The sequence below is a fragment of the Cervus elaphus genome, chromosome 24, assembly GCF_910594005.1.
Source record: "Cervus elaphus chromosome 24, mCerEla1.1, whole genome shotgun sequence".
Lineage (NCBI taxonomy): Eukaryota > Metazoa > Chordata > Mammalia > Artiodactyla > Cervidae > Cervus > Cervus elaphus.
The window spans coordinates 70,095,117-70,115,042 of NC_057838.1; the positions used below are offsets into that span (position 1 = coordinate 70,095,117).

Here is a 19,926-nt window from a genome sequence, read left to right on the forward strand (position 1 = left end):
GCAAACTACTTGGACCAACTCGCCTTTCGGCCAAGAGGGCCAGAGAGTTCTTCTCTCCTGCGCTGTAGCCAGTGATGGGGTTCCCTCCAACTTCTCTTCTTGGCAGACTTCTGTTCCTCTCTATCTTTATTTTTCTTATCAAAATATTTTGTTTTTTAACCTTTATTTTTTTGTATAGGATATGTGTATACCCATGTGTATCTCAATCTCCATCTGTCTGTCATCTGTGTAATTTTAAACAGTGATCAAAGCTTCCACAGTAACATCCTCCTCTTCTCCCTACCCCCCACCACCCAAACGTATATCAAGGTCCTTCTCTTCTCCCTCCCCCCCGCCACCCAAACGTATATCCTTTCGTAGGTGCAGCCACTGTTAAGTGGTTCTTTTGTTTTCCATCCAGAGAAATTCTGTAAATATGTAAGCAAATCTGTATGGACCCTCTCGTCTTATCCCCGTTTGTAATCACACCACAGGTAGGCTTCTGCAGTGTGCTACTAATTCTCTCCTGGGATCACTCGATATCCATACAGAGAGCTGCTTCTTCCTTCTTTCTGCCTCCTTTCTTTCCTCCCTCCCGCCCTCCTTTCTTTCTCAGCATAACAGTCCACTATTTGGCTGTGTGACAGTACTTTTAAGAGTCTCTTCCAGGAGAGCATCTTGAGTTTCCAATCGTTCCGTAACGTACAAGGCTGCCGTGGATTCCCTTACAGAGTGCACAAGTCTGGGAGCGTATCTCTCAGAAAAGTCCTATAAATGGAACTCTTGGCTCCAAGCATAAACGCATTTGTAAACGCGATAGTGTCACATTTCCCATCCCGCCCTGACGGTGCACCAGTGGACAGTCCTGCCAGCTCGTCCCCCGCCCCCGAGGAACACAATACGCAATCGTGTGTTTTGATACTTGCTAATACTGATAGGTATCAAGTGGTGTCTCAAACTGGTTTTTAACTTATTTTTAAGCATCTTTATCATGCTATGATTTACGCCACATAAAGCTAACTTAGTTGTATGTTTCAGTGAGTTTTTAGTAAGATAATGGAGTTACAGCCATCACACAGTCTAATTTTAGAACATGTCTCTCATCCTGAATCTTTCACATATTTTAAATTTTCTTTTCTCTGACTGAGATTAAGCATGTTTTCATTAAGATCCCTTTCTATTTCATTTTCTTTGAATTTTCTTTTTATACCTTTGCCCATTTTTTAATTGTACTTTTGTTTTTCTTATTGATTTGCAGACACTCTTGACATATAATGCTCCCAGACTAGGACAAGTGCCTTTCCTCAAGCAGGCACCAGGGTTTCCAATTTCCCTAGACTGGGATGAGTGGAATCTCTTGATGTGCCTGTATCTTCACCACAGAGTGACCATACCTGATCTTATTCCACACACCCCCAACCCCTCAGCACAGGACCTGGCCCAGAGTATGTCTCTGCAAAAAAGCCTAGGTTCGGTATTTGTAAATGTGTGGTCTTTCCCCCTCACGGTTCCTCTCACAATTTGCGACAGTGTGTTCATAGGTGTCAAGTCTGCTCGCTCCCTGAGGCAACCCTAGACAGGTACCATAGTCATTTTGTTCAACACTGTGTACCCAGGATTCAGAACACTGTTGCCGAGCACTTTAAAGTGCCCACTGGATTTATTAATCAACAAACACTAAGTAGCTTACAGAATCGAGGGAGAAAGACCCTGGAAATACCACCAAAGCGTGCAGAGAAGGAACGCAAAAGCAGCGTGGCCACAGTCCCCCTTATTTCTATGAAGTACACATCCCCGACCCAGAGGCCTGCAGTGGGGCCCGGGGCTGGTGAGCCCACCTCCGCCATGCCGGATGTGGGCCTGGGAGACAGGTTTTCAAGCGAAGCTGGAAACGGATCTCTTCACGTGAACTCATCCATTTCCAAATATCGGCATGAGCGGGTTGTTGCATGCGACTTGCTCAGGAGGAATTCTCGTAACAACGCCAGGGCCTGACCTGAGGCTTGGAGCAGGAAAGCAGCTTGCCAAAGGCCACCCAGCCAGGCGGGGTGGTGCAGGCTGGGGACTCCGGCCCCAGAGCCTGAGCTGCTCCAGGAGGAATGGGCACTGCTGAGGAGCCCCTGATGAGGGAGATGGGCAGGCCGAGCTCCACCTGGAAGCCCGCTGGGGCCGTGGCCTCCTGTTGCCCGCTCACAGCAATTCATCATCGCACCTGCTGACAAGGCTGGGGCGGTTATCTTGTATTATGAGTGAAGTCTCCCGCGGCCCAGGCGGGGGACAGGCCGGGCTCCCTGAGGACCGGGCTCCGGCCCCCGCCCTCGCAAACACACGGCGGGGGTCTTCAAGCCCCCACCCCTAGACTTGGAGGCCACAGCAGGGCAGTGGAGCCAAGCAGCCCGGGGACCGTGGGTGGTGGGCAGGGGGTAAGAGTGGAGCAGAGATGCCGGGGCCGGCCCACCTGCCCGCATTCCCTGGACCCCCAAGGATTCCAGGGCTGAGCTGCTGCCGGGAACAAGCCAGCCCTCCACCCCCGGGAGCCAGCAGAGTCACAGACCCGGCGAGTTTACATTGCGCCCAGTCCGCACTGCGAGAGAAACACCCAGTACAGACGGAGAACAGAGGGCCAGGCAGGGCGACACCGGGCAGAGAGCCCGGACGGGAATGTTCCGGCCCCAGAGCGCGCGGAGACGGTCCCTGTGGCCGTAGCAGGAGACGGGGACACCGGGTCTGAGGGTCAGTGAGGCCTGTTAGGTAGGTTCTCGAGGGTCCTTCTGAGAGGTGATCTTGCTGCCAAATAGGCTGCCTGGCGTTGACAGGAGCCCGCGTCTGTAATTTCCTGCCGATCCATCCATCCTTTCGACAGACACTTGGGGGACATGTCCCGAGGACCGGCGGGCCTGGGGACGCATTGGTGGCGGACAGAGACCCCGGCCCGCCGCTCCCGCGCGGGGCCGCCAGGGGGCGCGCCGCGCCCGCGCGCCGGGGGTCGCGGGCCCGGCCGGGGGGCGGGGCGGGGGCGGGGCGGCGCCGCAGGTGGGGTGACTTTGGGTTTGACCTGCCTGGCGACGAGCTAATCCCGGCGTATAATAGGCTCCGGGGAGACAGGGAAAATGGCTGCGGCGCTATCTGCGTCGCCATGGGGACCATCGCGTGTGCGTGCGTGTGTCCATGTCGGTGCGCGCGCACGCCTGGAGAGCACTGCCTTTGTGGGCGGCGCGGGTCGCTCGCGGCGCGGGGACCTCTGGCGGCGGGGCTCCGGTCTCTCTCGCTGCAGGTCCTGAGCGATGGGGCTCTGGGGCCCCGGGCAGGCGCGCCCCGGGGCGGTCAGGGACCCCTGGGTGTTGCCGAACTCCTCATTTGGGTCACAGGCAGCTCATGGTACCTGGCACACGCCGCCTCTGGCTGGAGGGGGGCCGGCTGGTGTGTGCGGGGGGTGGGGGGCGCACCCACAGGCAGGCCCAGGGACGGCCCCTCCCTGCCCCCTCCCCAGGACACACAGCAGATGCACGAGGCCGCAACCATCCTCGTGCACACCTGCGCACAGAGTCACGCGTGGAGGCACGCGCCTAGGAGCATGTGGACCCGAGGGCCTGTGGCACACCCGCGCCCGGATACACACCTCCTGGCCTGGTGGCAGGCGACACCTCCTCCCGTGTGCACTCCTAGACGGCCTTACGGAGGGCAGGCACGTGGAGAGCCCCCCAACCACGCCTGCACGCACAGGCTGGCACAACCGCTCCTCGCACGTGTCTGCTCACGCTGGGGCACACGCATGCCCGCACGCTCACGCAGCACCCTTTCTCAGGCAGCCTCACCTGGACCACCCCCGCAGTTGGCTTGAGCACACACCCCCGCTTCTTCATCTCACACTTGTTCGACGTGCCCGCAGGTACGCCAACACCCCTGCTCGTTCGGTGCCCACCCACTGGCACACCGCCCTGCTCATCTGCACACGCTGGGCACACCCGGGGACACACACTCGGGTGCCCTCGGCAGGCAGGCAGGCCGGCGGCCCGCGCACCGGGCGCCCGAATGCCCCCCACGGACGGCTATCTGCCTGCCCATCAACGCGCGGATCTGCGGTGGTAAATGATGCTTTCGATGGCGGGCGCATTTGTTGTGCGCGCTCTGAAAGGGCTCCGATAATCTGGAAGGCAGAGATAAGGAACACCATTTATTCCGCGGCACTTTGGAAACAATTCCCTAACCCTGTACAGCCCCATTCTCGGGCAGCCTCCGGGAGCCGGGCAGATAACGATTGGCTATTCATTATCTTCGCCGGGAACAAAGATTAGCCGGCCGAGATGAAAAATTACCCCCGGACAGCGGCACAGCCCCGCGCGGACCCCCCTGCCCGCACCTTGGGGCCCCGCCCGCCTGCCCGCGGGCTCCCCGCTCACGCCCTCCGGGCCGGCGGGCCTGGGCACTCAAGGGTGCTCGGAAGTACGGTGGGGGGGGGGGGCGGTGTGCGGCTGGCGGTCCGTCCTGTCTGCCACCCGCCCAGTCTGTCTTCCAGCGCCCCTCTCTCCCCTCCTTCCCCGGGGGGCCCTTTCTCCGCTCTCCCTCCCCACCGAGGTCTAGGAGCCCCTCGGGTGCCCTCCTCTCTGTATCTCTTGTCTCTCTGACCGCGTCTCTTTCTCGGGTTAACACTTTCACTGCTTTCCTTCCCATCTCTCCAACCCTTTCTGCCACTTTTTTTTTCTTTCTGCTACTTTTTGATTCTTTCTGTCCCCCAGGGTCCCCCAACCCTCCACCAGGCCCTCTGTTGCTACTGCTTTTTACAGCCTGTCCTGGGGTCCGCCTGCTTTGTCCCCTTCACCGGTCTCTCTGGGCCTTTCTAGCACAGACTCTGCATGTCTCTCCATCCACCCTAGGGAGGCTCCAGCCCTGCCGGGAAGGGAGGTGGTAACTGGGGTGGAGACGGGGAATTCCCCCTCCCAGGGAGCAGGGCAGACTAGAAAAGGCCCTGTAGACACCGCGCCTGCTGGGTTTGTGGGGGTGCGCTCCTGCGCCCCCTCCCCGGCCCCCCCTCCACGGAGGCCACCTCATTAGAGCGGTTATTCAGCATGGCGCTGGCTTTGGCAGATAAGCCTTATCAGCTCATCTCCCCCTCCCACAGACAGACAGCGAGTGCCCTCGCAAATGGCACCCTGGTTCCGCTGGCGGCCTGCCCTGCTGGTCAGGGAAGGTGCGCCGGCAGGCGATCTGGAAGACACACGCAGTGTTGCCCAGAGACACACTCCTCCACAGCCTGCGGACACAGATCAGCACTGGGAGGAGTCACACACGGCTCCCAGATAGACCCACGCACATGGATGCCCACAGCCCAGTTCACTGACACGGGGACCCAGAGACCTACCGCCCCACTCCTGTGTGTGTCCACAGGGACAGGCAGCAGCGTGTACACAGACTCCTGGAAACACCCACTCCCTATCACAAGCTCCTCGGTCACACTGATCTCACAGATGCACAAGGGGCACACGTCCAACTCCAGCGCTGCTCCCGCCCTCCCGCCCTCCCGAGTGCAGCGGGTCGCCTCTGAAACAGCCACACACAACACACAAACTCGCAGGGACCCACAGAACAGAGACTATACACAAAGTATCCAGGACCCACAAGAGGAAGCAGACAGACTCATAGTCTCAGCTCTGCAGACTTCCCTTCCACAGTGCTCACAAATGCCCACAGATACGCACGGGCACTCAGCCCAGAGGACTCACAGCCGCCACCAGCTTCCGAGAAAGCCCCCCGTGCAGCGATGCCCGCTGCCTCGGCAGCTCGGACACACCTCACACCTGGGCAAGCGCTTCCCAGGCTTTTGGAGGCAAAGCACTTTGTCTCTGGGCCGGAGGTCGCCAAGGGCACTTTCACTCTCCCTGGGCAGCTGGGATGGGGCTCCAGCTACTGTGCTGAATCTCTTGGTAGGAACTTCGGAAGTTCAAGAACTGGCCTTCCTAGCTCCCAACCCCAGGAGTTTCTTGGGGTGAAGACTCCCCGCTCCTCCACCCAGCCTCCCAAGAACAGCTTTCTGCCCCCACCGCCCGCTCACTCCAGGGCTCTCCTGGGAAGGGCCAGGCGGTGCCTCAAACTCCACTTCTAAAATCCTCTGGCGTGCTCTGGAGTTGGGGTGGGGTAGAGGTGGGCCAGGGCGTGGGCTTTGTTTACACCCAGCCTCATCAGCCTGGGAGTGAATGTCAGGTGTGCGTCAAGCTACATTTGAGTGTGTGCACGTCGGTGTGACCCAAACCTCCTGCCCGAGGATGTCCATCCGCGCCGAGTGTGCTAATGCGTGTGCACGACGTACGTGTGGCCGTGTGACCGGAGGTGGGTCGGGGGAGGAGCAGGCATCTGTGTGCGTGCGTGTGTGAGCGCGTGTGCCCATGTCTCTGGCGGTCCCGGGGGAGAGTCTCGGAAGACAGACCGCACGCCTCTCTGAGCACATCCCGGCGTGTGCGCCCCTGCCAGGGCGGGAGTGGGCTGGAGTGGAGGCGACTGGGAGAGGCGCCCTGAGTGCCCACCGCCCCCCGGCCGCTGCGGCTGGACCAGGGAGGCTGGGCGCCGAGCCCCGGGCACCCTCCTGCCTGCCCCCCGCGGCGCTCCCGCCTCCCCCTCACCCCCAAAGTGCTGTCGAAATAAAAGCAGACCGCGGCGGCGGGGGGCAGGGAGGGCCAGCGCTGCCGGGCTCACCGCTCACGTCTCCTCCTGGCTGCCGTCGCCCCGTCATCCACCCCGCAAACAAAAGCCGCCCGCCGCACACCAAGAGGCCGCTCTCCGCGCCGCCCGGGCCCCGCTGGTGACTCGGCCTGCCGCGCGGTGCCCTGGGCGCCCTGCTCTGCCCCAGCCCCGGCCGCCCGGGGGCGCCGCCCACCTCATCTCGCTTGGTAAGTCGACCCTCCGCCTGGCCAGGGCCCTGCCAGCCCCAGGCTCGGCCCACCTGGCATCCTAGTCGCGCGGTCCGCCTGGCCCGGTGCCCCCCAACATGTGGCCTTCAGGGCTTGCCCTAGCTATCCGAGCGCCTGGAACCCCAGGTCATAGGGGCCAAAACCGGAGAGAGCATTTGGGCAGTTGTGGCCAGCAGGCCTTCCCATTTCTCAAACGGAGCCGTAGGCCCCGAGTCGCGGTTACTCAGACGCAGAGAGCACCGTCCCGCCCCAGCTCCGGGGCTGGGCCCTTTGTGTTGGCCGCCCCCCACCTCCAGGCCGCGGCAGCGATGCGCCTGAGCCGGGCAGCCGATCGTGGGCTGCACCTGCCGGCTGGTCCCGTGCGCCGGCTTTGCGCGGCTTAACCCGGCGCGCTCTTGCGTGCGCCCCCGCGCGCCGCACCCGCGGCCCTTTATCTTGTGTGGCTGGGGTGCGGGTGGCGAGAACCTGGGGTCTGGAAGTCTCCCCCCTCACCCTGTGCCGGAGTCGGAATCCTTTTAGTGGAATTTCAATAAGAATGGGGCCGCCGCCGGCTCGGGGATCTCCCTCCGGGGAGGCGGGAGGCGTAGACGGTGGGGGTCTGGGTTTGTCTACACCCAGGGCATTTAGAGTCGTTTCGCAGAGGTCAGGCTTGAACTCCAGGTTGCCCCAACCGCGAGGGGAGAGGTCTGGCACTCAGGGCCCCCGGATGCTGCGGCCGCTCCTTTCCCGGAAAACACGGAAGGAAATTCGTTGTTTTGGAAAAAGCCAGGTCTCCGGGGGTCGGGGACATCTGGCCGTGAGCTCTGGTCTACGCAGGCTCTTCGCGCTGGGATTCGTTCATGAGTAGTCAGGATCCAAGAAGCAGGAAGGGCCAGCGGCAGCCCGGGCGTCTGGGGCGCGTTTCCCAGCCGGGTTGACAAATTGCAGACAAATTGCATCTAACGAAACGGATTTACCCGTTGTCCTACTGCCGGGCTGCAGGGCCGCCAGGCCTCCGAGCAAACCGTGGCCGTTCGCGGAGGAGGGGGAATCGCGCTTGATTGCCTGCAGGTCTCAGCAGGGCCCCACGCTGTCGGGCTTGGAGGTGCCGGGTAGAACCTCCCAAGATCACCCAGGAGCCTGGGCCCAGGGTGCCGACACACGTAGGACGTTGGGCCCTGGTCTTTATGATTCACAAAGGCCCAGAACATAGAGGGAGTGGGAGAATCAGCAGGGAGGCGGGAGAGAGGGTGAGTTGGAGTTTAGGGCTGGAAGTGAACCTGAAGAAGCAGGGGCAGCTGTTGGTTCCTGGTCCCCGCTCGGGGGTGCCCCTCTGGAGGATGGCTGAGGCCCGATCTCAGGCCTTGCCTTGGAGACTTCTGAACCCCTCTGGCCAGAGCAGTCCCCTCTTCTTCCTCAGGAGCCCTCAAGTCACACTGCCAGAGTGGAGCTGGGGGGTGCTGCTGGGGGGCAAATTAAATATCCCTATGGAAGGCAGCTGCTAAGCAAATGGATTTCTTTAAAACGCCTTGCACTGCTGGCCAATTAGATGCCCATGGGAAAAGGTGAGAAGAATTCGGTTACAAAGAAAGGGCGAACTTACGGCCCCAGAGGGGAGCGAAGTTGAAACAAAGGGCGGGGAAGAGGGCTGTCCGGGATGGGGGAGCCCTGGGCAGCTGGGCGCGGGGCTGAGGCTCCAGATGTCTGCACCCCCAGCTCCCTGCGAAAGCACCCAGGCGCCTCCGAGCCACGCTCCACCGGAGAGTCTCCAGTCATTTGAAAAAGGTCGTTAGAAAACTCAGTTTTCGCAGGTGCCCTTCCCCAGTCCTTTGGAGAGTCTTGTTCCCATGTAAGGGAAGGGACAGCTTCAATGAGAGCAAAGGGCAGCGACCCGCATTCGTGACAATCCTTGCGAGTGAACAAAAAAAAAAAAAGAGAAAGAAGAAGGAAAAAAAAAGGAACACGTGCCTCCAAAGTGGGTGTCTGGAGACCCCCAAAGTCCAAGGCCCTAAGTTGACATAAATCCGCTCTCAGCAGCCCCGGATCCCCACTCCAGCCCAGGCCATCCTAGGAGCTGGGAGCTGCCCTCAGCCTCCCTGGAGGTTTGTTCCCGCAGCAGCCATCCGGTGGTCTCACTGCTCAGTGGGGGACGCCCCTGGTTAGCACCCATCGGTCTGTCCAGCGGACACGCTCACGGGGACCCCCCCATTACTGGCCGGCTGGGGGCCGAGCTGCCTGGTGCCCTGTTTCCTCTCCCCGCGGGTTCGTTCCTGCGGGAGAAGGCATTAGTCCCGGGTCCAACGCAGGGGCTGTTACCGTGGAGGCCTCGGCCCAGCCGGCCGCCTGCCCGCCTGCCTTCTCCGGGAAGGCGACCCTCCGTTCCCGGGAGACCAGGCTGGGTCCCCCTTTCCCTTTTTTCCTCTAGGCCGGGATTGCAGGAAGGGGGGACTGGGGTGGCTCTCCGGAGGCCCCCCGGCTCGAGCATTGCTTAACTGCGCTGCTAAGCTCCTCTTCGCAGCGATTTTCTGAGCCGCCGAGCGGAGTAATTAAATCCCCCCGTTCGGGCCTCGAGCTGCGCTGGGCCGGCGAGCAGCGCGGGCTGCGGCTCGAGCAGCCACCCACCGGGCAGGTCATTCCATCCCTGCGGTGGCCGGGACGCTGCCCCGGAGGGGCTTCAGTCTGCCCCGGAGGAGCTTGCAGCCGAGCTCGCGGTTATGAAACTGCAGACCCACCCAGCCCCGGAGATCATTTGAACCGCGCTTTGAGGGGGAAAAGGCGATTACCTGCTCTCCTGAAGGCTCGGAACGACCGTCTCCCTGCGAGCCGACGCTGGGATCGCGGCCGGCGGTAAGCTTCCGCTCGGCTCCGGCGTTCACCACCTCGCGGCCGGCCTGCGAGTCCGGGGCCTCCCGCGCTCGGTCCCCGAGTTTGAACTCCATGGGGCGGCCTTTCCGGACACCGGGGATTGTCCCCGGTGCCGCGTTGTCTTTGAGAAGCCCCTGCCGGGCTCTGAGGAGGCACGGCAGGCTGGACGCTTCGCGGCGATCGCGTTTTACGCGTTGATGAATCGTAAGCTACAGGCAGGGAGGAGAAACAGACGTACAGAGAGACCGCGGGTCCGGGCCAGGCCGCGCGCGTTTTGGGCGCGCGAGCCGGGAGGCGCCGAGGCCACTCACCTGCCCCGGCCGGCAGCCGAGGCTCGGCGCTCAAGGCCTGGAGCTCTCGCTCCCGGCCCCGGTGCGCCTTACGCGGCGAGCGCCGGCCTCCTCTCCTGCGAAGCGGAGTTCCGAGAAGCCCGGCCCCGCGCTCCCCGGAGCAGGAGGCGCGGCGGGCGGCCAGGGCAGACGTGTCTCCAAGGGCCAGAGACGCTCGGGTTCCCTCGGCCCAGGGCTCTGCACCCCTGTCCCCCCGCTCCTTTACCTACGCCAGGGCCTCGGGCAGAAGGAGACCGCGGGACGCCGAGGCAGGGGGAGGCCCCCATGGCGCTGCCGAAGCTGTCCTTGGAGGGGGTGACGGGGGCATGCTGGCGGAGCCCGGCCTGGCCTGGTGCCCCCCGAGCCGAGGGGACCGAGGGCTTTCCTCCCTCCTCAGATTATTAAAAAGTTCATTTCCTGGCGAATCGGGTGACGTCAGGGGCCCGGCGTCGCGGTGGCGGGGCTGCCCGGCCGGAGAAGCCGCCTCCAGTTACCCAATTACCGACTGTCAATCCCACCGCCCCTCCCCCCGCCTCCCGGGGGTGGCCGGGACCCCGGCCCTCCCCCCTGCCGCGGGCCCACCTAGCATCCCTCTGGGCTTCTACCCCCGAGGTCCGTGGGCCCAGCGAGGGGAGAGGGGCTGGAGGACGTCGGTGACTCCCCGTTACCCCCGCACCTGTTCCAGGCCCCCTCCCCAATTTCCCTTTCCCGACCCCCTCCCTGGGCGCCTCGGTCTCCTGTCTGTACAATGGGAGCGAGCAGAGACAGCGGCACGCGGGGCCGGGTTCACCCGCGGCTGCATCTCCGGACTGGACGTTTGTGGAGAGCAGTTCCAGGTGGCTGAGGTCTTAGTTCTCAGACCACCGTCTCCTTCTGCCCAGGGGCCGCCTTAGGGACCCCCCCCACCCCACCCCCCAGGAAGAAAAATGCCTCCTCCTGCCCCGAGGCGTCTCCTTCGAGCCGGCGCCGGCGCCAGTCCGGGTCTGCACGGCCTCGCCCCAAGCAGTTCGGCCCGTCGGTCTGCGAAGGCCACGCCCGGGAAGGGGGCGCCCCCTCCCCCTCCCCGGAGCCCCAGCCAGGCCACCTCCACCGGGTCCAGCGGTCCTAAGAGGCCTCTTGCCCGAGGCCCAGGGGCCCACGGGGGGGCCCTGGAGTTCCTGCCCCTCGCTGCTCCTGACCCGCAGCTGTCCTCCGACCCCCTGGCCCCCGGTCTGGCCAGAGCCCCCGCTGGAGGACGGGACGGCCTGGGGAGGTAGGTGGACCACCGCGGCCACGTTCAGTGGTAAAGGAGGCGGGGTCCGAGAGTGGACGGACTGGGGTCCCCGGGAGAGGACACCCGAACACCCAGAGGGTGCGCCCAGGCTCCCGGGGAGGGAGCCCGGTTGGAGGGTAGTTACTGGGAGCAGGGCCCGGAGGGTAGGGGGACCACGCGGGCCTGGAGAAGGGGGCGCAGCAGCCGGCCGCGGGGCGCGGGTCCTGGGGCGGGGGGGACGTCGGCAGCAGGGGCCGCCGGGAGGGGGCGGGCGGGCGCGGGGGGCGGCCCGCGGGCGCGTCCGGAGTCCGCGGCCCGGGAGCCGCGGGCAGGCCAATGGGGGGCGGAGGCTGGGCGGCGCGCGGCGCTGATTGGCTGGCGCGCGCTTCTTAGGCGCGCGCGGCCCCCGCTTCATGTCTGTGCCGGAGCCGCGAGCTGGCGCCAGCGCGGCCGGACGATGCGGAGCGGCCGGAGCCGGGCGGGCCCGAGGCCGAGGCGCGCGCTGACCCTCGCTCGCACCCCGTGAACCCCTCCGGCCCGCCGGACGCGCCGTCCCCGAGCCCGCGCCGAGCCCGCACCCCTCCCGCGCCGCTGCGTCTGTAAGTTCGGGCTCCGAGAGCTGGCGGGGCGGGGGTGGGGGGCCTGGGGCGCGCCTGGCTCCGAGAGGTCACTACGGGGGCCGGGCCGCGGGTGACCGCTGTGCGGAGCCTCGGTGAGAAGTTCGGCTTGTGTCGCCGGGGAGCGCGCGGGGGGCTGGCCCTTGGTCCGTGGGGCTGCGTGTGTGTGTGTGTGTCTGGGGGGGCGAGGTCAGCGCCAAGAGTAGTTTTGTGAGTGTCACCAGCATCGTGCGGCCCGCGGGGGCCCCCCGGGCGCCGGGCTTTAACTTTTTAGTCTGCGTTTATACGTTTGTGCACAGGGATGGAGCGGGGCGGCATGGTGCGGGGCGGGGTGGGGGTGACTAAAGTGCGGCTCTCTACGTGCGGTGGGGTCACTGGTGCCGCGGTTTTGTCCCCGCGCGTGACCCCGTGCGCAGAAGCGTGTGGCTCTGGGTACCCGGGTCACCGCGTGAGCGTGCGTGGCTGAGCCGGCTCCCCCCGCCCCTCCTTTCGTTTTGAGCTCTGGGCTTTCCTCCCACCCGGGACTGGTCCGCGGCTGAGCTCGGCTGGGGCGCAGCGGCGCGCGGGACGCCTCACGGCGGGGCTTGAGGGGTGTCCGGCCGCGGCGGCACCCCTCACGCCCCCTCCGTCGTGCAGGCGCGCCGCCACCGCCTCCGCGCAGACCCCGCGCCTCCGCCGCCCGCCATGGAGGTGGCTCCCGAGCAGCCGCGCTGGATGGCGCACCCCGCCGTGCTGAACGCGCAGCACCCCGACACGCACCACCCGGGCCTGGCGCACAACTACATGGAGCCGGCGCAGCTGCTGCCGCCCGACGAGGTGGACGTCTTCTTCAACCACCTCGACTCGCAGGGCAACCCCTACTACGCCAACCCGGCCCACGCGCGAGCGCGCGTCTCCTACAGCCCGGCGCACGGTGAGCCGAGGAGCCCGGACGCCCAGCGGCCGGCGTGGGACGCGGGGAGGCCCGCTGCCTGTTTCCTGGTTGTGGGGTCCGATAAATCGGGGCGGGAAAGGAGGGGGCAGCGGCCTCTTCTGGAGGCTCCGGGCCCCTGGGGCTTCTGCCCGTTTTCAGCTGGCCTGCGGGGGGGAGGGGGCCCTCCAGGCTCATCCAGGGGTCCTTCTGTGCTGCTTATCCTTCAGCTGGGGACTGACGCTCCTGATGAATTGCCAGTTGGGGTGTTATGTTTCTGGTTGTCTTTGGGGAGGGGTCGCGGTCGTGGGGCATCCAGGCTACCCCCACCGGCTCACCCTGACGCCCCCTCCGCCCGCAGCCCGCCTGACCGGAGGCCAGATGTGCCGCCCGCACTTGCTGCACAGCCCGGGGCTGCCCTGGCTGGACGGGGGCAAGGCAGCGCTCTCCGCGGCTGCCGCACACCACCACAACCCCTGGACCGTGAGCCCCTTCTCCAAGACGCCCCTGCACCCCTCGGCCGCCGGAGGCCCCGGGGGCCCCCTGTCCGTGTACCCAGGGGCCGGGGCTGGGGGCGGGGGCGGCGGCAGCTCTGTGGCCTCCCTGACCCCCACCGCAGCCCACTCTGGCGCCCACCTCTTCGGCTTCCCGCCCACGCCCCCCAAGGAAGTGTCTCCGGACCCCAGCACCACTGGGGCTGCGTCGCCGGCCTCCTCCTCCGCAGGGGGGAGCGCCGCCCCCCGGGGAGACGACAAGGACGGCGTCAAGTACCAGGTGCCGCTGGGAGAGAGCATGAAGATGGAAGGCGGCAGCCCCCTGCGCCCGGGCCTGGCCGCCATGGGCACCCAGCCTGCCACTCACCACCCCATCCCCACCTACCCCTCCTACGTGCCAGCCGCTGCCCACGACTACGGCAGCGGGCTCTTCCACCCCGGAGGCTTCCTGGGTGGCCCGGCCTCCAGCTTCACCCCGAAGCAACGGAGTAAGGCCCGCTCGTGCTCAGGTGAGGGGAGGACCCGGGGCCTCCCGGGAGTGGGGAGGGCTCGCGCTTCGGAGGGAGGGGGCTGAGACGCGGGCGAGGGGCCCCCAAGCGATGGGTGAGTCCCCAGAACGGGGAGAAGGTGCCTGCCGACCTCGCCCTTTTCTTAGGTGCTTCCGGTGGCCCTAGAGTTTGCTTTCTGTCCGCATTCCTTACCCTCCCCTCCAAGATGGGCCACTGCCCGCCCAGGGGTCCCCCATCCCTTCCCTGAGCCTAAAGCGAACCTCTCGCGACGGTGTGAGAGGGAACGCCAGGTGCAGGGAGTGTGGCGTGGCGGATCGGACACGTCCGTGTGTCCGTGAGTGTCGGTGCTGCGCTGGGTGCCCTCCGCCCTCCTCGGGGCTCCTGACCCTTAAGGAATCTAGATCTGCAACTTGATCAGGCCGGTCTCGGGATCTCATGGCTCCCAGTCTCCTGGGGAGAGTCCCCCCTGAGGCCAAATTCCCGGGACCGGCCAGCTCCCTGCCCCCTGGCGTGTCCTTCCCTCTCCCTCCCCAGGGCTGGGGGGTCAGGGGCTGCCTCTGCCCGGGGCCATGGGAACTGGCTGGAGCCGGCTGGGCAGCAGACACCGAGGCTGCTGTGGGGCTCCTGCCGTCCTCACCTCCTTCCAGCCCCTTCAAGACCACTTGTAGATTGTTCGCTCCAGAGTCCAGAAGCCACACATTCCTGCCCGTGTGGGCTGACGATGTAAACGATGTGGGGAGGAACGTGCAGGGTCACCTCGCACTGAGGCCGCCGCCCGTGTCAGCTGGGGTCCTACCCTGGGGGGCCCTGGTCTGCTCCGGCCAGCTCGCTGGCCTTTTAAGTAGTCCTTTCTCTCAAATTGGTTTTACGTTCTATTCGAATTCCAGATGGTCTTTTCACAACAACAAAACAAAATACCACCCCCAGCAGCCGCCCCGCGAGGTCGCTCAGTCCACTCAGCCCAAAAACGAAAGGGCTGAGTATTTACTTCGTTTGAAAGACCAGCAACTTCCATCCCAGTCCAGGGCCTCGGCGGAAGGCAAGGGAGGCTGGGGAGAGAGAAGGAAGTGACCGAGGACAGGGCTGGACAGCAGAATCTGAGGGCCCGCGACAGGGACCGGGAGAGGCAGCCGCAGCGGGGGAGAGAGGACGGGGCGGAGGGGAGAGGGACTCGAGGGAGCCCAGCCTCCGGCCGGCCCGAGCCGATGCCCTGAGCAGAACCCCCGGGGCCCGCTGCCCTCCCCTCTGAACCCCACCTCCTGGTCCCTCTCCAGCCCGGCTGGAGCTAAGCGTCCGCCGCCCCCGGAGCAGCCTGGCCCGTGTGACCCCGTGTTCCCCGTCCCCTTGCAGAAGGCCGGGAGTGTGTCAACTGCGGGGCCACGGCCACCCCTCTGTGGCGGCGGGACGGCACGGGCCACTACCTATGCAACGCCTGCGGCCTCTACCACAAGATGAACGGGCAGAACCGGCCGCTCATCAAGCCCAAGCGGAGGCTGGTGAGCAGCGCGGGGCCTGGGGCGGGGGAGCAAGGGGCCAGAGTGCCGGCTGGGCCGAGCCCCAGTTAATTACGCAAAAACAAGCCTGCAAATGCAGGTGCTGGAAATCTTTTATCATGAGAATCACTTGCCTGGCGGTTGGGGCAGCCCGGCTTTTTAGGCTAGATTCTTTTCAGGCCCGATTTCCCCTGGGCAGCCCACCTGGTACCTTCAGGGATTCCCCCCCAACACCACCACCAGAGCTGAGCATCCAGGGGCCCAGGTCCCGTCCCCTGGCCTCTGTTAAACTTTTAAAAATAGGGCCGTGAAGTCATGTTCCCTGTAGCCTGGGGCTGCTCTCCCTGGCTTCCCAACACACAGTCTCCTCGTGCTTATTTAAATAAAACACACACACCAACCACCAAAAAAAAACCTGCCCTTTATTATTTTTCCATGGAGTCACCTATACTGTGTATTTTCATTTGAGTGATTTAAAAAAAATGCCCTTTCGGATCTCCTGCCGGAGTTTCCTATCCGGACATCTGCAGCACAAAGATAAGGAAACTTCGCGTATCTGTTTCCGGACTCCGCGAGTTTTCAGTCTCTCTCCTCGGCTCAGTCCTGCCTCTCGCTGGGCTGTTTTGAAATTTCTAATACCCTCCACTCTGCAAATAATGCGTAAAATGCTAAGAATAATAAATATATTTTTTCAGGGCAAAGTGATTTACGAGGGAGGCTTAAATCGCTTGCCGATTTGGGGGCCCCTGTTTTTTTTTTTCCTGGAGCGAGGGCGGGGTGAGGGCCGGCTGGGCGGAGGATGCGAGGCCAGCCCCTGAGTCAGAATTCCAGCTCCGGCTGCTTACTCACCCTCACCCCTTCCCGCCCGGGGCTGCAGGCTGGCCCCTCTGGACCAGGCTGGGGCCTGGGGTCACGCCTGCCCCTGCTGGCCTGGTCTCCCCGCCCCCAGCCTGCCTGCCCGCGGTTCCCTGAGATGTGCTGCTGCTGTGGGGCTGGAGAGGGTGTCTGCTTTCTGGGGTGAAGCTCCTCTCAGCCCGCCTCTGGGGTGGGGGGCGCCTGCCACTGTCTTCTCCCCCAGGAGCCCGAGGCTCCGGGTCAGGCTGCACTCCCCGAGGGGCTGGGGGCAGGCGGGACCCTGGGGCCTAGGGGACAGGGCGCTAGACACGCAGATCGGCGTTGTCCAGTAAGTTGTGACCGAGAGACGTCTTCTGGGTGTGCACCATCCAGTGTGGTCGCCTCCAGCGGTGCTGTGATTAGGGATCCCCTCAAATGTGGCTGAGACTGAAGAAGCTCTATTTGTAACTTGGTTAAACTGTAGTTGAGTTGAATTTAAATGGCCACGTGTCCAGTGGCTACCGCGCTGGGCCGTGTGCAGCTCGACTCCTGAGCGTTTCCCGTCCCTGCCCTGGGCAGCTGCGGGGCCCTGTCGTCTGGCCCTGGGGCTTTGGACTTGTCCAGGACTGTGGATTTTGTGGGAATGCAGCCCCAGCTCGGGGCGCCCAGGGGGATGGGCAGCCGTCTAGAGGGGCTCCCTCTCTGAGCCTCAGTTCCCGTCTGCAGCATTCGTTCGGGGGCTGAGGGAGTGGCTACTTTCCCCTTGCAGCTCTTGCAGCCCCTTTGGTTCCGAGAGCGCTTTATTCTGCAGTTTTGTGACGGTTTAGGTTTCTGATTCTGAGATGCAGAGACTCCTGTGAGATTTGGGCTTCTGGGCTCAGTGGGTTGGGGAAGGGAGCCGGGGTGGCGTGAGGGTCAGGAGGGAGGTCGCGGGGGGCCGTGGGAGCCCCGCTTGCTGACCCCGCCCCGCCCCGCCCCGCCCCGCCCAGTCGGCCGCCAGGAGAGCGGGCACCTGTTGTGCAAACTGTCAGACGACCACCACCACCTTATGGCGCCGGAACGCCAACGGGGACCCCGTGTGCAACGCCTGCGGCCTCTACTACAAGCTGCACAACGTGAGTCCCCGCCCGCCCCGCCCCTCCCCGGGGACCGCGGGCTTTGTGCGGCCTGGGCCACCCGCCCCAGCGTGGCTTGGCTTGGGAAGCGAGCGCCAGAAGGGCTTCCCACGAGGGGGGCGAGCTTGCTGGAGGACGCCCCCCGTGGTCGGCCATCTCTGCTCGGAAGCAAAGCCTGCAGTGGGTGGGTGCCTTTCTTGGCAGGGAGGGCGGGAAGATCCTGGAGGGCAGTGGGCCTTGAGCAGGGGCCCCCCTGGGCCAGGCTGGGGGTACGGTCTGGCCAGGAGGGGAGCTCTGGCCTCTGAAAGCTCTGTGTGGCCCCCTAGGTGAACAGGCCGCTGACCATGAAGAAGGAAGGCATTCAGACCCGGAACCGGAAGATGTCCAGCAAGTCCAAGAAGAGCAAGAAAGGGTCTGAGTGCTTCGAGGAGCTGTCCCGGTGCGTGCAGGACAAGGCCTCCCCATTCAGCGCCGCCGCCCTCGCGGGACACATGGCGCCCGTGGGCCACCTGCCGCCCTTCAGCCACTCCGGACACATCCTGCCCACCCCGACGCCCATCCACCCCTCCTCCAGCCTGTCCTTCGGCCACCCCCACCCGTCTAGCATGGTGACCGCCATGGGCTAGGGACCACCCCCATGGACCGACGGATGGACGCCACGGACGCGCTCCCAGGGCGCGGGGGGACCTGGTGCCCAGCCGGCCGGCCCACCCCAAGACCGCAGCCCCACCCGCCCAGCTGGACACGCACGGCCGTCACTGTGAAGCTGCTCCCGGGCATGGAGGCGCCCAGGCGGGGTTTCTGCCGAGGACGACTGTGAGCGTGAAGGACGACTCTGAAGAGACACGAGCGGCCGAGGGACACTCGGGGGCCGCGGAGAAGCGGGAGTAGGCGGGGGAATTTATCTGGCTCCGGTTTCTCACAAGGATGGCGAGATTTGGTTCTCGGGGCCAAGTGCCACGTGGCCAGCCCGCCTGCCTGGCTCTGGGGGCCAGGTCTCTGGGGGGACCCGGGCCCCCTCCACAAGCGCCGAACCCAGCTGGGCTGAGCCTCTCCCAGGGGGCCGCGCGGGCCTCAGAGGGCAGAGACAATCACGGGCGGCCCTGTGTGGATTCCCAGGCCAGGGCTGGGTCACAGGAAGGAAGCGCTTTCTTGAGAGGGGAAACGTCTCCCACATCGCTCCCTGGTCCTGAGGCTGGAGCCAGCCTGACTCGAGCGCCCTCCACAGCCCTGAGCCTCCGCCGCCGCCTCGGCCGGGGGGACCCTGTACATACGTCCTTTTTTCTGCTAGCCCCTGAACCCCCCCCCCTCTTCTCCAACACCGACGCAAAAGAGAAACATAAAAAAAAGAGAAAGCCTGCATAAGCTTAACTCGCTGACGAGTTGTTTTATTTTTAAACTCTTCGGGTCCAGTCAATTGTACATGGCCACGAGTGCCCTTGCTGTGGAAAGGAAGAAAACCTACAAACCGAGGCTGTGGCTGGAGAGACGCTCAGAGCGCACCGTCCTCGGACGGGGAGCGGGGGGCCGGGGCTGCTCCAGGCCTCCGGGGGCTGACCCGGCAGGTGGGTCTGCGCCTGCACCCAGGCGAGGCCCGCAGGCTGCCGGGTCCCTCTGCGCCACGCTGTGGGTGTCTGGACCCTTCCCAAGGTACAGCTGTACATAGCCGTGTCCGAGCGGAGAGTCTGCGCGGGTGCGGCGGCTGGCCGGGGCCGGCCCAGGAAGACGACTGTGCTGGTGTAGGCCAAGTGCAATAGGGGGCACCACAGCCGGAAGTAACTTATTTTGTACTAGTATCCGCATAAGAAGAGGAATCGGCAGTATTTTCTGGTTTTATGTTTTATTTGGCTCGTTTTATTTTGGATTAGTGAACTAAGTTATTGTTAATTATGTACAACATTTATATATTGTCTGTAAAAATTGTATGCTATCTTCCTATTCCTTCAAAGTGAATACTGTTAAGAATAATAAAATACTTTTTGTGAATGCCTCTGGCCTGTCTCGTGGGCTCGCGGGGCTCCTGAGTCCCGCCTGGGTGTGGAGGTTGCTAGGAGCGCACTGGTCCTACAGCCCCGGGATTCAGACGGAGGGGCTCCTGGAACACGGGGTCCTGCGCCTCCCCTGAACTTCCTTACCACCTAACCCTGGGGTCTCGGCGGGCGCGGGGAGGCTCAGGAAGGCTGTGGGTTCTGCACCCTGCAGCCACGTGCTGGCCCTTTTCCTAAGGGCTCAACGGGGCTCAGGAAAAGCCCGGGGGACGGGTGCCCCGCCATCCTCTCGAGCTCCTGTGTCTGAGCTACCTGCTCACCAGTGTCCGCGTGTTTGTGGTCACCGGCGAACCTGACCACGGTGTCTTTGATCAGTGATGTCACTGAGCGCTGTTCTCTAATCAATGATGCTGGTCACTGGAGATAGTCATCACGACTGACATTCCTGATCAATGACACATCTGATCGCCAGAGCCTGTGACCAGAGACATCTGATCACCAACAACTGATCACCAGTGTTCATCGAGGCTTCTGCTCGGGGACGTGCCTGGTCACTGACGGCTCACCAGTGTCCCCAGGGGCTGGCCCTGCTCGCTGGTCACATCTCTGACCACCTCTCACCAGCCATGCCGCACCCTCCTCAGCAGTATCTCCACGCGG

At 64.0% G+C, this 19,926-nt stretch overlaps 2 protein-coding genes across 5 annotated transcripts; one reads left to right on the forward strand and one right to left on the reverse strand.

The window, feature by feature from the left end:
• Positions 1–3,830: 3,830 nt before the first annotated feature.
• On the reverse strand, positions 3,831–11,721 carry LOC122682701 (atherin-like). The gene is made up of 6 exons (XM_043885703.1): positions 11,194–11,721; positions 10,961–11,074; positions 10,037–10,280; positions 9,644–9,934; positions 5,339–5,517; positions 3,831–4,126 (listed from the first exon to the last, which is right to left on the reverse strand). The coding sequence occupies exons 1-6, from the start codon at positions 11,719–11,721 to the stop codon at positions 3,839–3,841; spliced, it is 1,644 nt and encodes a 547-aa protein (XP_043741638.1). The 3' UTR covers positions 3,831–3,838.
• GATA2 (GATA binding protein 2) lies at positions 6,516–19,264 on the forward strand. Of its 4 annotated transcripts, none has more exons than XM_043886302.1 (6): positions 6,516–6,860; positions 12,560–12,836; positions 13,195–13,836; positions 15,187–15,332; positions 17,153–17,278; positions 17,605–19,264. In XM_043886302.1, the coding sequence occupies exons 2-6, from the start codon at positions 12,608–12,610 to the stop codon at positions 17,902–17,904; spliced, it is 1,443 nt and encodes a 480-aa protein (XP_043742237.1). In that variant the 5' UTR covers positions 6,516–6,860; positions 12,560–12,607; the 3' UTR covers positions 17,905–19,264. The 4 variants fall into 4 exon arrangements, with proteins under 4 accessions (XP_043742237.1, XP_043742239.1, XP_043742238.1 ...); XM_043886304.1 differs by lacking the exon at positions 6,516–6,860 and adding an exon at positions 9,583–9,707; XM_043886303.1 differs by lacking the exon at positions 6,516–6,860 and adding an exon at positions 11,163–11,306.
• Positions 19,265–19,926: the final 662 nt, after the last annotated feature.